The 15,477-nt window shown below is 52.6% G+C and overlaps 1 protein-coding gene across 2 annotated transcripts in view; it reads right to left on the reverse strand.

The window, feature by feature from the left end:
- The window catches only part of NOS1 (nitric oxide synthase 1), a 70,919-nt gene that overhangs the window by 20,209 nt on the left and 35,233 nt on the right, over positions 1-15,477 (reverse strand). For both annotated transcript variants that reach the window (XM_058036663.1, XM_058036662.1), the window contains 10 exons: positions 13,447-13,581; positions 12,190-12,335; positions 10,599-10,761; positions 9,435-9,526; positions 8,470-8,611; positions 5,942-6,081; positions 4,985-5,159; positions 3,660-3,761; positions 2,619-2,813; positions 551-636 (listed from right to left, as the gene is read on the reverse strand). In XM_058036663.1, the coding sequence (XP_057892646.1) occupies positions 551-636; positions 2,619-2,813; positions 3,660-3,761; positions 4,985-5,159; positions 5,942-6,081; positions 8,470-8,611; positions 9,435-9,526; positions 10,599-10,761; positions 12,190-12,335; positions 13,447-13,581 (1,376 nt within the window). The remainder of the gene's footprint in view (positions 1-550; positions 637-2,618; positions 2,814-3,659; positions 3,762-4,984; positions 5,160-5,941; positions 6,082-8,469; positions 8,612-9,434; positions 9,527-10,598; positions 10,762-12,189; positions 12,336-13,446; positions 13,582-15,477) is intronic.

Here is a 15,477-nt window from a genome sequence, read left to right on the forward strand (position 1 = left end):
ACTGACCATGAAGTGCAAATCTCAGCTCAGCCCTGATCCATCTGCTGCCTGCAGGGGGATTCCTCATACTCATCTCCCCCCTTCCTTCCAAAGCAGGTGTTTGGAGGGTTGGGCACACACTGGGGGCAGGTTCTCCTCATGTAGGAAAAAGGAGGAATATGGACAGGAGTTTGATGTCCTCAGTGCCAGCACAGCCCTGAAGAGGGAGGGGGGATCTTCCTGCCCCAAGGAAAGGAAAAAACGGGCACAACACCCTCCAAAAGTGGGAAAGCCATATCTGAGCATCAAAACCTCCTAACCAGAGAATGAACAGCTTGGGAGAACAAACAATACCCAGGATCTGGGATTTACCTGGTCACACCCCTTTTGGTGGTGTGAGGTGTGCTCAAAGAACTGCCTGTGTCCCCAAATGTCCCTCAGGGCAGGTAAAGCCTTCAGTGGCCCAAAGCCAGATCAGAGCCCATCATCTGTAGGGTGATATACACACCCACAGGGTGCTTAAATCCAGCCCCAAACATTCCAGGCCTTTCCAGAGCCTGCTGGTACTCACTTTGCCAGCTTCTTAAAGCCAATGGCCCTCTTCTTGGTGGGTGTCCCATTGACCCCTTTCCAGACGTGGGTGTTCCAGGGGTCCGGCTAGGAGAGGGAAAAGCAGGATCAGAGAGGGTGGGGAGTGCTCAGAGCTTGGAGAAATGCAGCACCCACAGCACTGAGAGTTAAATTCTTCCAGTGAGGAAGGGGAGGAATAGCTGCTACAGCACAGCTCTGCCTCTCCTCTCTGTGTCCCTGATCCTTGGAGCCTTGTGGGGGTTTGTTTAGGCTATGGAACATGCCCAGGAAAATTGCAATCTAATAAACCCTCCTGGCTTGTAGCAGCATCTGGCCAATTGCTCTGTCACCTCTCGAGAGCAGCGTTAATAGGCCACAGCCAAAAAGGAGACAACGCCAGAAGGGGAGAGGTGATGGAAACAGATCCTTTCCCCTGCTCTGGCCACAGGTTTTTTTCCCTAAGAGGCCCTTTGGGAAGGGGAGGCCGCTGAAGGCAGAGCAGGCACACAGAAGCTCATTCCGTGCCCTTGCAGGCTGCAGGCAGAGCCAGGAAGCATCGGGGGGCCTGGTGGGCTGGGAAGGAGTGAACAGACTGCTCCTGCTCTGTGGTTATTCCTTAAGGGCTCTTGACTAAAGGTCACTTTGTGTGGAAAGCACCGGAGCAGGGAAGGCTGGATAATGAGGGAGTGTTTGCTGAGGGGATTCTCCTCATGGGTTACAGGGTTAAACAGCCCAGCAGCAGCGTTTGAGCCCCTGCTGGGGCTGCTGGGCTGCAGCCCCTGTCCCACTGCTGGAGCCTCTGGGTGCAGGAGCATCCTCTCATACCTGCAGGCTGAAATGGGATATGGGACGTGGGATCCGGGATTTGGGATATGGAATTTGGGATACAGGAGCTATATCCAGTCAAACCTTCAGGCTGGAATGGGATATGCAATATGGGATATGGGATTTGGGATACAGGAGCCAGCCTCTCAAACCTGCAGGCTGGAATGGGATATGGGATTTAGGATATGCAATATGGGATATGGGATACAGGAGCCAGCCTCTCAAACCGGCAGGCTGGGATGGGATATGGGATTTGGGATATGGGATATGGGATATGGGATATGGGATCCAAGAGCTATATCCACTCAAACCTGCAGTCTGGAATGGGATATGGGATATGGGATATGGGATATGGGATATGGGATATGGGATATGGGATATGGGATATGGGATATGGGATATGGGATACAGGAGCCATCCTCTCAAACCTGCAGAGTGGAACAGGAAATGAGTTATGGGATTTGGGATATGGATCCAGGAGCCAGCCTCTCAAACCTGCAGGCTAGAATGGGATATGGGATATGGGATATGGGATATGGGATATGGGATATGGGATATGGGATACAGGAGCCAGCCTCTCAAACCTGCAGGCTGGAATGGGATATGGGATTTGAGATTTGGGATTTGGGATATGGTTTATGGGATATGGGATTTGGGGTTTGAGATATGGGATGTGGATATGGGATCCAAGAGCTATATCCTCTCAAACCTGCAGGCTGGGATGGGATATGGGATTTGGGATATGGGATATGGGATATGAGGTATGGAATTTGGGATATGGGATATGGGATCCAAGAGCTATATTCACTCAAACCTGCAGTCTGGAATGGGATATGGGATATGGGATATGAGATATGGGATATGGGATACAGGAGCCAGCCTCTCATACCTGCAGGCTGAAATGGGATATGGGACATGGGATTTGGGATATGGGATTTGGGATGTGGGATTTGGGATGTGGGATCCAGAAGCCATCCTCTCAAACCTGCAGGCTGGAATGGGATGCAGGAGCCTTCCAGCCATTTCCTCACCCACCCATTAGGCACTTCCAAAGTGTGATTAAAAACTGGGAGCTCAGGCGTCCCATGTCCCCACGGAGGGGCCAACCCCCATCATTACACTATGCTGGGGTGAAATATCCATTGTGCAGGAACTGGATGGTGTCCCTGTCCTTCCAGCACATCCTGAGCTCCCTCTCCCGCCCTGCCCTTGGCCAGAGGCACGGTGGAGGGTGGGGACAGCACCTGGTACTCAAAGGAGGGCGTCAGGCGGTAGTTGAGCATCTCCTGGTGGAAGACGGGGGTGATGCTGCCCGACATGGGCGGCACGATCCACACCCAGTCGGCGGGACAGCCCCCCCGGCAGCGGTACTCGTTCTCCATGTGCTTGATGAAGGACTCGGTGGCTGAGTGGTGATCCACGATGGTCACCTTGTCACTCTGTCAGGGGGACAAGAGAGCAGAGACAGCAGCTGTCAACACATCCCAGAGGGAAAAAGCCAAAATTCTAGATTTGGAGCTGTTTGTCACAAATACTCCTTACTCCCCATGGTGTTTGGGGATGATCCAAGGTGGCTGCTGATCTTGGTCTTCCAAGGGCTCTAAAGTGCTTTGAAAATAGATGTGCTATGGGAGCCCTGTTCCCCCTGCTAATTGTCCTGGGCCAAGCAAAGATGGGATGAATGGGATGGATGAGATGGATGGATGGATGGATGGATGGATGGATGGATGGATGGATGGATGGATGGATGGATGATGGATGGATGGATAGGTGGATGATGGATGGATGGATGGATGGATGCATGAATGGATGGATGGATGGATGATGGATGGATGGATGGATGGATGGATGGATGGATGGATGGATGGATGGATGGGAATGGATGGGATGGAGCATCCTCTGCCCAGAACCTTGGGAGGCTCTTCCAGCAGGGCAGCTCCAGCCCAGCTCTGGGAAGTACTCTCCCCCTTTGAAGCTGGCTTGCCAAGGACTGGTTTTGTGGCTGGGAGAGAGCCTGGGCCAGTTCTTGCCTCATGGATAGGTTAGAAGAGCTGGATTTTCCCCCTGTTGGGATATTCCTTCTGGACCAGCAGGACTCAGGTGCTGGCGGTGTTGTTTTACAACATCCAGAGTGTGGAGGTTATTAAATGTCACTGCAGCAGCCCAAATTTGGGAGCACAGCCCAGTTCCAGCCATTGTGCTTGGGTGGATGTCTCCACTCTTGTCCCACCCAGTCCCTGTGTTCCTCCAGCTGGCCCAGGCACAGCAGGGTCTGAGTGAGGTACCTGGAAGCTGTAGAGCACAGCGATGTTGATCTCCACCAGGGCCTGGTCCTTCCACAGCGAGGATGTTTTCCTCATATCCAGGTTCATTTTCTTGGCCACTTGCTGTAACAACACATGGCAGGAGGGGAAGGATTTAATGGCCAAGAAACAAAGATTGGAGAGCTCTGCTTGGGGCGTGGAACCCAGAGGAGAGGCCCAGGCTGGCACAAGGCACCCACAGGGGAGGGAAGGGTTGATGTTGTGCCTTCCTCTGGGAAGAAATCCTGCCTTTTCCTCTCCATGGCAGGAGCACGGCTTTTCCTCCTCCCTGAACAGAATCAGGCGGCCAAATGCTGCTGAGGAGGCCACCAGGAGCAGCTGGACACTCACACTGCTCTGGTTTTCAGGAGACTGGGGAGGGATGGAGCCCCTCTAATAACACAACACTCCCTGGGAGGTTTTGATTGATCCAGACCCCTGCACGGGCACCTTCCCATGGCTTGGCTTTGTCTCTCCCAGTGTGGGCATTCCCTGAGCCATGGAACCAGCTGGAGGATCCCCAAGGACACACGCATCCCTGAGGAGCCAACAAGGGTCTCTGCACCCTTTAATGTTTCAGCATTTGGCCTCATCTGAGCACACAACCATGTGCCTGCTGACCCTAAGATTCTTTGGGAAGCCTGTGGGAAGCTCCACAGGGATCACACTGGCTGTGTCAGACACCTGCTGGCCCCACAGGACACAGAGACCTTGCCAACCTCAGCCATGTGGCTCCAGGAGAATTCACAGCTTCACAGAGTGACCAGGCTGGAAGAGACCTTTGAGATCATCGAGTCCAACCCCAACACCTCAAACAAACCCTGGCACCCAGTGCCACATCCAGGCTTTGTTAAACACACAGGGATGGTGACTCTGACACCTCCCCAGCCAGGCCTTTCCAGAACTTTATCACTCTTTCTGTGATTAGGAAAAAAAATTTTCCTAATATCCAACCTATACCTCTCCTGATACAGCTTGAGGCTGTGTCCTCTGGTTCTGTTAATTCCTAGAGAAAGAGACCAACCCCACCTGAGCACAGCCACCTTTCAGGAGCTGTGGAGAGTGATAAGGTCATCTCTGAATCTCCTTTTCTCCAGGCTGAGCACCCCCAGCTCTCTCAGTAGTTCCTCACAGGGTTTGTGTTCCCAGCCCCTCTCCAGCCTCATTGCCTCTGGACACGCTCAAGCATCTCAGCGTCCTTCCCAAACTGAGGGACCCAGAGCTGGACCCAGAAGGGACATCCTGTGCTCTCCCAGTGTCCTGCCCAGTGCTCCCAGAGGCCCAGCAGGAGCAGCAGCAGGAGGTACCTCCAGGATGTTGTAGCGGGAGTTGTCGCAGTAGTCGCGGACGCCGATCTCCGTGCCCATGTACCAGCCGCTGAAGGGGCAGGCCGAGAACTCCAAACCCCCGATCTCCAGGAGCATGTTGGAAACGGCTGGCAGCCCATACCACTTCAGGCCCAGGTCCTTAAACCACTCAAACCTGCCAGGGAAAAGGTCAGGATTAGGCAACCAGCCAGGAATTCCCTTCCCAATCCATGCAGGGGTATGGGGCAGGTCACTTTGCCACCAGGGTGAAGGACTTGTGTCGCAGACATCTTTTAATGAAAAGTCCTTTCCTTAGGATTTTTTCTTCCTGAGAAGCTGAGAAGCCTCAGGAACAAAATGTAAACAATGATTATCTGCTGCTGTGGAATGCAACAGGTGCATCTGTGATTGGTCTCATGTGGTTGTTTCTAATTAATGGCCAATCCCAGCCCAGCTGGCTTAGACAGAGAGTCCGAGCCACAAACCTTTGTTATCATTCTTTCCTTCCTGTTCTTATCTTAGCTAGCCTTCTGATGAAACCTTTTCCTCTATTCTTTTAGTATAGTTTTAATGTAATGTGTATCATAAAATAATAAATCAAGCTTTCTGAAACATAGTCAGATCCTCGTCTCTTCCCTCAACCTGAGATCCCTGTGAACACTGTCACAGACTTGAGAAGAACATTTCCATCAGTACCTCCCTTTGGGGCTGTTCATGGGGACAAGGTGATTATGGAGGGGTGTAAGCCCTGGGAGGCTTCAAGGAAAAGGAAATTTTCCAAGGAAATCAATCTGGATATGAGGGAAAACACTGAGACCTGGACACAACCTCCCTGCCAACTTCACTGGAGGGAAGATCTGGGAGAGGGCCTACAGTGAAGGCCCCAGGCCATGGCAAGGGTGGAACCAGAGGAGCTGATGATACCCTGGAGCAGTTTTGGGGCTGCCCCTGACTCACTTGGGGTGCCGGATGGGCACTTCCAGCACGAGCTCTGGTGGGATTTCGAAGAGCTCGGGGTCGTTGCCGTTGGCTTGGAGGAGCAGGGGCAGGATATCGAAGCGCCCGTACGGAGCCTTCCAGCCTTGCTGGATGCAGATCTGTGGGGAAAATAAAGGCAGGGTTGGTGTCTTAGCAGGTCACTGCTCTTCAGACACTGTGGGCAGGGAATTGTGTGGTCCTGGGAACAGCTTCTGGCAGGATTTGTGTCCTTGTGGTTGAGCAAAGGGAGCTACAACAGAGGGTGGACTGTCCCAGCCCACCCATGGCCAAGTCAGGGGAATTTGGGCTGCAACTGAGCCTGGAATCAATCCCCAGTAGGATCATGGCTTGTGCCTGTAGTGGTGAAGGAGAAAATGGGTGAGAAAAGCAGAAAAGTGACAAAACCCAGCCTTTACTCCTGGGAAAAAAACCTGAGGGTGGCACAAACCCAGCCTCCTCTGGTGGGGCTGCACTGGACAATCCCCATCCTCCTCCCTCTGGGGGTGCTCAGAATTCCCATGTGTTCCCAGCAGGCATGGGAAGGGTGGGTTTAATGTGGGAAATGGATTTGTAGAGAATTCTCAAAGCCTGACAGAAGGCCCACACAGTGTGCATCTGTATGCAAACCTGGAGATAAGAAATGCTGACTTAGAAGCACCATGGAATAGGACAGACATTGTTGGGAGAGAAATGGAGCTATAAACAAGTTTCAAAGGATGGCCTCACAAATAAGACTGGATAGTTTAGAGAAATAAAACTATGAAAGATGCATTGTGGTGGGACCCATGAGAGGTAGTTTTAGATGATTGGCTTTAAGGCATTTACAGCACGGTGTGGCAAAAAGCTGATAAGCCAAGAAATGCTTATAGTGTATTGTAATTAGGAAATAATTAGCTTCTGATTGTGATGGTGTGAATTATAACATCTGTATTGCCTCACCCTCTTCATGAGAGTGAAAATGGAATGAAAGTTTTTTAAACACCTGTCATTTGCCACATCTCTCATTTATGGCGACAAGGTGATTGTGGAGTGGTGTAAGCCCTGGGAGACTTCAAGGAAAAGGAAACTTTCCAAGCAAATCCATCTGGAAACATAGGAGAGCCCTGAGACACGGACACAACCTCCCTGCCACCTCTGCCAGCTTCACTGGAGGGAAGACCTGGGAGAGGGTTTTGGGTGAAGCCCTGCCCTAGGGTGACGTTATGATGCTTGTATCCCCATTTGTGTGTTCTGTTTATGCAGGATATCATGTTCTGCGCCTTCAAGACTGGCTCTGAAGAGCGAATGTTTTGTTTTGGTTTTGCTATCAGCCGCTCCCCCATGGCTGGCGGGACACACAGACAGGGCAGTACATGGTGCTGCTTTTGCTTTTTGCTTTGCTCTTGCTCCTGCTCATTAGTTAGTTTAGCTAAGCAGTCCAAATTTTCCCTGGGCTGTTTCTCCTTTCCCTTTTTTGGAACCACTCGAACCTGCTCTGGACTGGGCCCTGGGAACACTGAGAGTTTGCACCTTGTGGCTGCAGCAGCTGCCCCAGCACCGGAGGGACTGATAACAGAGCAACTACTCCCAAGAGAGACTTTCTGAATTTGTCATCTTTTTCAGAGCAGTGACAGAGTGGTGTCACCTGGTATTGTTCCTTTTGTGTGCTGGGGGTGCTGTGCCTGTTAAATAAACAGGTTCTGTGTGCTGGGGGTGCTGTGCCTGTTAAATAAACAGGTTCTGTGTGCTGGGGGTGCTGTGCCTGTTAAATAAACAGGTTCTGTGTGCTGGGGGTGCTGTGCCTGTTAAATAAACAGGTTCTTTCTACTTCCTTCCGAGGAATTCTTCCCAAAATGGTAAGGGGAGAGGGGCTGTGTAGGTTTGCTTTCTGGAGGGGCCCCCTTTGGAGGTTTTCTCCCAAATTTGCCCTAAAGCAGGACAAGTGGAGAAGGCTCAGGAAGGGCAGAGTCAGACAGGCTAGTATAGTAAAACCTCGATCTTGGCCTTATTATTGAGTGGCACAGGATAGTCTGGGAGCCCAGTTCCTCAGAGAGACAGAGTGCCCGAAAGCCCAGTGAGCTGGTGGCCATTTCCACAGGCTACCCTTTAGCAAGCTTGGTGATTGTCAGCTCTGTAGTGATTGCAAGCTCTCTTAGGATATCAGTTCTTTGCTTGCTAGGTAGGGAGACCTTGGCTGAGGCTGCAGCAGATGAGAGAGAGGAGGAGAGGTCCTGGCGGTTCCACAGCGATGGTTTCTTGGGGAGTCTGTGAAGGGTCCAGCGACAGCTCTTCTTCTGTCAAATGGGCTAAAACAGCCCCTTTTTATAGCGTGTAGGGGGATCCAAACTTGTCCAATAGTAAGGGTTAGGGATAGTGGCCTATAAGGTTACAGAGATGAGCTTTGGGGCAGGGGGTCAGGGACAGGAGCTTATTCTGCTGTCTCATCATGACTCAGCAGCTCCTACGGTTACGCCTCAATCCTCCATGGAGCTTTCCCAAGCTCCACGGGGCTTGCTACAGGCTGGTACCTCGGTGAGCTCCACGTTGGCGGGGTCGCCCAGCACGGAGCCGTCGGGCTGTTTGTAGCCGGCGTAGCGGATCAGCTGCGCGTTCCAGATGCGGAAGTCGTGCTTGCTGTCCGTGCGCTGCGGGAAGATGGTGATGGCAGACCTGGGGAAAAAAGGCAGCGCTGGTGAATGCCAGGAGCTGCAGGAGGGGTGAAATGATGGAGGAAAAGTGCTGCCACCACCTCTGGGTGTGCCCTGAGTGAGTCCCTCAGAGTTGGTGGCTCTGGTGGATCTGGAATTTGGGGTGTTCCCTGTCGCAGACGTCTTTTGGTGAAAATCCTTCTCTTGGGATTTTTTTCTTCCTAAGAAGCTGAGAGGCTTCAGGAACAAAATGTAAACAATGGTTATCTGCTGCTGTGGAATGCAACAGGTCCATCTGTGATTGGTCTTGTGTGGTTGTTTTAATTAATGGCCAATCACAGCAGAGTTGACTCGGACAGAGAGTCTGAGGCAGCTGCCTTTGTTATCATTCTTTTTCTTTCTATTCTTAGCTTAGCTAGCCTTCTGAGATGAAGCTTCTCCTTCTATGCTTTTTAGTATAGTTTTAATGTAATGTATATCATAAAATAATAAATCAAGCCTTCTGAACATGGAGTCAACCTTCTCGTCTCTTCCCTCACATGAAAACCCCTGTGAACACGGTCACAATTCTCCTGGCTGCTCACAGGGGGTTTCAGATCTGGAGAGCACTCTGAGCTCTGTGCTGGATAGGAAAGGGGAAATAACAGGAAAAACTTCCCTCTGAGGTTCCACAGGCAGCAAGAAGAGAGACACTTGGACCAGCAGGACTCCTTCACCCCAGATCAGATCCCTCAAACCCTTCCCAACTGCTGCTGGCTGTGCAGTGCCCAGACCCAGCTCCAGCTGGGTCTCCACTCATCCAGACGCCCTCGGATTCAAAGCCTGGTGACTCCCTGGTGGCTCACCTGAGGTTCCCCTTGTTGGTGGCGTACTTGATGTGGTTGCAGATGTAATTGAACATCCCATGGGCCGTGGTGCAGTCCCGGGCATCGAACACCTGGAACAGGGAAGCAGTTGTGGGGATGTTCCAGCTCCTAGGGCAGAGCCAGGCAGAGGAAACACAGCACATGGAGAACTCCAGGCACCACTGTGGCTTCTCAGGGATCTAAAGCTCCGTAATTATGTGTTCCCTGCCTTTGGAACACGTGGATGTCTAATCCAGCTGCCCCTTTTGCTTTGGAGAGGTGACTCATCTGCTGCTCAGGCAAAAAACCTCCTCATTCCCATGCTCCCAACCTGCTGCTGTTCCTGCCTCATCCCCCAACAATTACAGAGTCTGCTCTGCTTCTCTTGTAGATCAGCACTCAAAGCTGGAGCAGGACAGGTGCCAGCCAGGGCTGAGGGACAGGGAATCACGGAATCATGGAATGGTTTGGATTGGGACTTTTAAAGAGCATCTCATTCCATCCCCTGCCCACGGCAGGGACACCTTCTACTACCCCAGGGTGCTCCAATCCCCATCCAGCCTGGCCTTGGACACTGCCAGGGATCCAGGGGCATCCATGAAAGCATAGGGAAATCAGGAAGGGGGATTAACAGGAGTGACTGTGCCCATTCCCTATGTGAAGCAGCCACAGGAGCTGCTCAGCAGCACTGGATTTGTTCCAGGTTACAAGAGAAGAGGACAGCTCTGTACCAGGGGATTCCCTAGGGATCACTGATTTCCAATCCTGTTCTGTGATTCCCTTGCCAAAAGGGCACTGAGCCAAACCCTCCCCTGCTGGATCTCAGTACTGAGGACAAATGTGTCCTGCTGCCTCTCTGCAGGTGGAGCAACAGGTTTGGAAGCAGCAGGAAAGATGTTGGAGCAGGATCTGATATTGGAAAACATCCCCTGGAGCACCAGCTTCCTTTTCAGACACAGCCACCTCATCTCCCATCCCACAGATGCTTTTCTAGCTCCTGCCAGCATCCCACAGCTGATGAGAGGAGCTGTGTGTGCTGAACACCTGCCCTTGGACCTGTGCTGTGCTTCCCAGGTGCTGGAGAGCAGGAATTTCCCTCTCCAGAACCCCAGCACACCATTTGGCAGGAATCTCCTGGGTGTTTGTGATGGGATTGGTGCTCACCTGCAGCTTGGACCACTGGATCCTGCCCACGCAGCGCGCCGCGTTCCTCCAGGCGTGCTTGGCTCCGTAGATCAGCTCCGTGTCCCGCAGCTGGTACGTGTCAGTGGCCTCAATCTCCTTGGTCACCTCCTCCAGCCTCTCCATGTGGGCCTTGGAGCCGGATCTGGGAAGGTTGGGAGCAGAGGAGGTGGAGGGTCAGGCGGAGGGCAGGGAATGCTGCTGCTCTCCACTTGGAACACCTTGTTCCTACACATCCACAGGGATTGTGGGGATGGCAATCCCAGATTTGGGATAACAGGGGGACAAGGACCAGGGGGAGAGGACAGTGGCTTGTGCAGAGATGCAACAAACACCAGGAATGAAACTCTACCCAAGAAGGAGCTGCTGAAGGAGCACCAGAGCCTCCCTCTGCTGTGACTTGCACGGGTGGGAGATCACATCATGGAATCATGGAATGGCCTGGGCTGGAAGGGACCTTAAAACTCATCCCATTCCATCCCCTGCCATGGACAGGGACACCTTCCACTGTCCCAGGCTGTTCCAATCCCTGTCCAGCCTGGCCTTGGGCACTGCCGGGGCAGCCACAGCTGCTCTGGGCACCCTGTGCCAGGGCCTGCCCACTCTGCCAGGGAACAATTCCTAATTCCCAATATCCCATCCATCCCTGCCCTCTGGCAGTGGGAAGCCGTTCCCTGTGTCCTGTCCCTCCATCCCTTGCCTCAAGTCTCTCCCCATGTTTCTTTTTGCCTCCTTCAGGCACTGGAAGGCAACAAGGATGTTACCCCAAAGCTTCTCTTTTCCAGACTGAACAACCCCAACTCTCTCAGCCTTTCCTCCCAACAGAGCTGCTCCATCCCTCTGATCATCCTGGTGCCTCCTCTGGACTGGCTCCAGCAGCTCCAGCTCCTTCCTGTGTTGGCCCCAGGGTGGAGGCAGCTCTGGATGGCACGTGTCACATCTCGGCACCAGCAGCAGCCTTGGGCTGAGGCAGCATGTGGTGTTACATTTTAGCTAAATGCTATGCTCTGTCCCAACTCTCGAAAATGTACGAAAATGTATGGTTTATTCCAAGCCTGTGATCCTCCCCTGAAGTATCATGGATCAGTAATCCCATTGAACAAGGCTTATTCCACACCCACTTTGAATCTCCCTGTTAGGCTGTGGGATACAGACCAGAGCTCTCTCTTGGCCCTTCTTTGCTTGGCTCTCCCTCTCTTCCCCTCCCTCCTCCTTCCCCCCTTCCCCCTCAGAAACCATGCTGCTCCCAGGGGTGGGACCCCCATAAACCCTCATCCAATGAGCACCCTCAGAATCCATGTGGTGTCTCCTTGCTTGCCTGCTGCTACCAGTGAATGTACAGCTAAGGGGGCCCCCCAGAGACCCCCAAACAAACAAATGAACAGCAACAAATGGCGCCCAACGTGGGGCATGAACACAGGACCCTGGGGGCCCCCCAAGGATCCCCAAACAAATCACAACAAACAAATGAACAACAACAAATGGTGCCCAACGCAGGGCATGAACCCACGACCCTGGGATTGAGTCCTATGTTCTACCACGGAGCTAGCCAGGCAGCAGCAGCAGCACCCACCTCTTTATGGAGGAGTAGTACTGGTCAATGAAGTCCTTGGCCAGGAGCAGCACCTCCTCCTTGCTCCTGGTGTCCTCTGCCTTGCGGATGTGGGGGCTGGGGGTCATCACGGAGCCCATGCAGATCTGCTCGGTGCACGCCGTGGACTGAGGGGACAGGAGGGAACAGGGATGTCCTGGGGCCACCAGGGCACTGCTGGCCCGGGCTGGGGCAATCAGTGAGCACCCACACAGAGGGTGGGGGTGGCTGACAAACAGGGACATTCCCAGCTGGTTGGGGACACTGAGTGGTGACAGCCAGGCCATGTGCAGTCACCTCTTGTCCCTCTTGATCAGACAGTGGAGAGATGGGGTTCACACCCCAACTTGGCATGAAGTCAAATGCTTTCCCTTATTTAGCCCAGATGGATTTCCCTCTCTCTGCTTATTGCACGCACCAGATTTGAAATTCAAACCCTACTGGAGTGTCTCAGGCTGAAACATTTAGCTGGGGCTGTGTGTTCTGTCCCCATCTGTCAGAGCTGGGGCAGTTCTCTGCTGTTCACGGGGCAGTTTTTTCTTTCTCTCTCCCACAGCCAACCCTCCCTGCAGGAGATCTCTGCTGTCCACGGCCACTGAGTGTCCCTGCAGGGCTGATCCAATCCCAGCATCCCATGGGGAGATGCTCCGCCCAGGGGAGGAGCCAAGCATTCCTGCCTGGATCCAATCTGAGCCTGGCACAGCACAGCAGCCTTTGCCCCCTGCATTGCCAGAGGAGCAGCTTTCTGCTGCCCTGCATGGCCAGAGGAAGCCCAGGCCCATCTGCAGCAGCCCTGGAGCTGCAGAGGAAAACTCCCCCCTTGTGCAGGATCCCTGCTGCAGCAGAGCCACAGCTGGCACTGCAGGAGGGCTGAGCCCCCATGGGATGGGGCTGGGACACCCCCTGACACACAGGGGGCAGCGACTGCTCTGACTCTGGCAGTGTTGTTTTGTATCACTGCATTTTCTTATTTTTAGTTTTACTCTCTCCTAGTAAAGAACTGTTATTCCTACTCCCCTATCTTTACCTGAGAGCCACTAATTCCAAAACTATAATAATTCAGGCAGAGGGGGAAAATGCATTTTCCATTTCAAGGGAGGTTCCTGCCTTCCTTAGCAGACACCTGGCTTTCAAACCAAGACATGAATTCCTCCACTTCTGCATTCCTGGGTAAATCCACCTTGGAAATGGTGCCGTCCACTCATCGATGCTCCGGGAATTTGGGGCAACTCTACTCACCATGGCAGTTTTGAGGTGCAGGGTGTCGTGGAGCACGGATCCTGTCTCCCAGTTCTTGATTTTCACAAAGCGGGGACATTTGGAAGGGCTCCCATTGGCATTCTTGGTTGGAGACTGGCGCCCGGATGGCGGCGGCTGAAAAAGGGGGAACACCCAGCACAAGGTCAGAACTCATCAGCAAAATGCAGGAAAACGTCCCTGTTGGAACCCAGGAAATCCCTCTGGCTGCCCTGGATGGCTCGAGCCCCTGCCAGGGGACTCAGAGACCTTGGCACAGAGCCCAAGCCCCCTGTGCCTTTGATTTTAACCCACGGAAAAAATTACCAACTTTATATGAAGATTACAAGCCACAAAACTTTAAGTAGAATGATAGTTAGATTGTTGCAAGATAGAAAAGCAGAATTTTGGGTTTTTAGAATGGGGGTTCAGAAGCCAAGATGGAGGGATTTGGGTGTGCCTTGTCCTTCTTCTTTCTTCTTTTTAGCCTCCATCTTCTGGGTGATGGTGGCACTTTTGGATTGGTTTAGAGCAAAACACACTGTCTAACATAGGTGATAGGTATTGGGAAATTATTGTAAATAGTATACACATAGTTTTTAGTATAAAAGATAACACTGCCTCTGAGGCGGTCAGCGTGACTTGGACTGACTTGCTAGACAGATCTCAGCAGGTCATGGAAAGAATGTTATAGATAACAGCTGAAGAATCCTGACTCCTTCTTCTCAGAGCTGGGGAAAAGAGACTTTCTAACACCTCGGGGTCATCTCGACCACAGAAACCCCGAGAGGTCCCAACAACACAGCATTGTGTGTATGGCTGGATGGCTGTGAGTAAAATCTGGGGGTGACACGGCCAGACAAGGTGCATTATCCCAATATTTGGCGTTATTTGGGATCCTACAACAGAGCTGCCGACTCACAATGGAATTAAGAGGTTGTATCTGGTTATGGGACAGCCAAATTTGTGGGAAATGAGTTAAAAACAGAGGTGGAAGTGACTTGGAGAATGTTGTGTTCAAGTTCCCCAGAGGAAGACTCTCCTCCAAAATCTGTGGGGTGTTTCTTCTCAAGGAGCATCACCTGCTCAGGTTCTGCAAGCTCAGGTTCCCAAGGAGCATCACCTGTTCAGGTTCTCCAGGTGCCAAATCTGCCTGGAAGAATGAAGAGCTGAGCATCAATCTGAGCAAGCCAAAGGCACAGCTCCTCTGATACCAGTGCTGGAAAGCTTGTAGAAACGAGGATGGATGAATTATCCAAGTGGGGGGGCTGCTGAATCATGAGTAGTTGGATTTCTCCAGCCTCAGCTCCCTGACATTGCCTTGGCATGGGCTCTTCCAGCTCTCCTTGAGTTCTGTGCCAGCGCAGGGAGAGCCTCAGCCAGCACAGAGCTGGTGAGGAGCAGAACTGGTTACAGGTGCTCCTTTTTGCACGTTTTCACAGATAAAACCAATTTTCTGCTGTGGTCCTTACCCACCCCAAGCACTTGCGGCTTCAAGAGCCATCAGTGTGTGCCAGTGGGGACAGGGGAGCCTGCAGTGGCTCTGGGCAGCAGAGCTCTGTCTCCCAAGAGCCAGATCTTACACAGGGATGTAATTCCATCACTGGAACCATGCTGCTGCTGCTGCTGCAACTCTCCAGGGGACATCTGAGAGTGTCCTGGCCAAAGCTGCTGCTGTTTGGCATCACTTCAAGGCTCTGCACAGCAGCTCCGGGCTGGGACTGGGTCTGTCCCTTCCTACAGCAATGCTGGGGCTGGTGTCCCTTTTGGATTAACCTGGTTTTCTTGAAGCTGATGCTGCCTTCAGCAGTGTCACCTCCTTTCTGGGGGTCCTGGGCTCCTGTCACCCCAGCAGCAGCAGGCAGCACAAATTTAAAGAAGCAAAGAAGCAGCACAGGGTGGGAGAAGCTGCTGGCTCAGGAGGGAAGGCAGCAGGGATGATAGAGCAGCTGAGGCTCCAGCTCTGACTGGTTCCCACTTCACCAGGGGATTGCTCTGCTGCTCCAAAGCTCTGAGACATCAATCCTGGCTGAC

Source organism: Melospiza georgiana, chromosome 18 (assembly GCF_028018845.1).
Source record: "Melospiza georgiana isolate bMelGeo1 chromosome 18, bMelGeo1.pri, whole genome shotgun sequence".
NCBI lineage: Eukaryota > Metazoa > Chordata > Aves > Passeriformes > Passerellidae > Melospiza > Melospiza georgiana.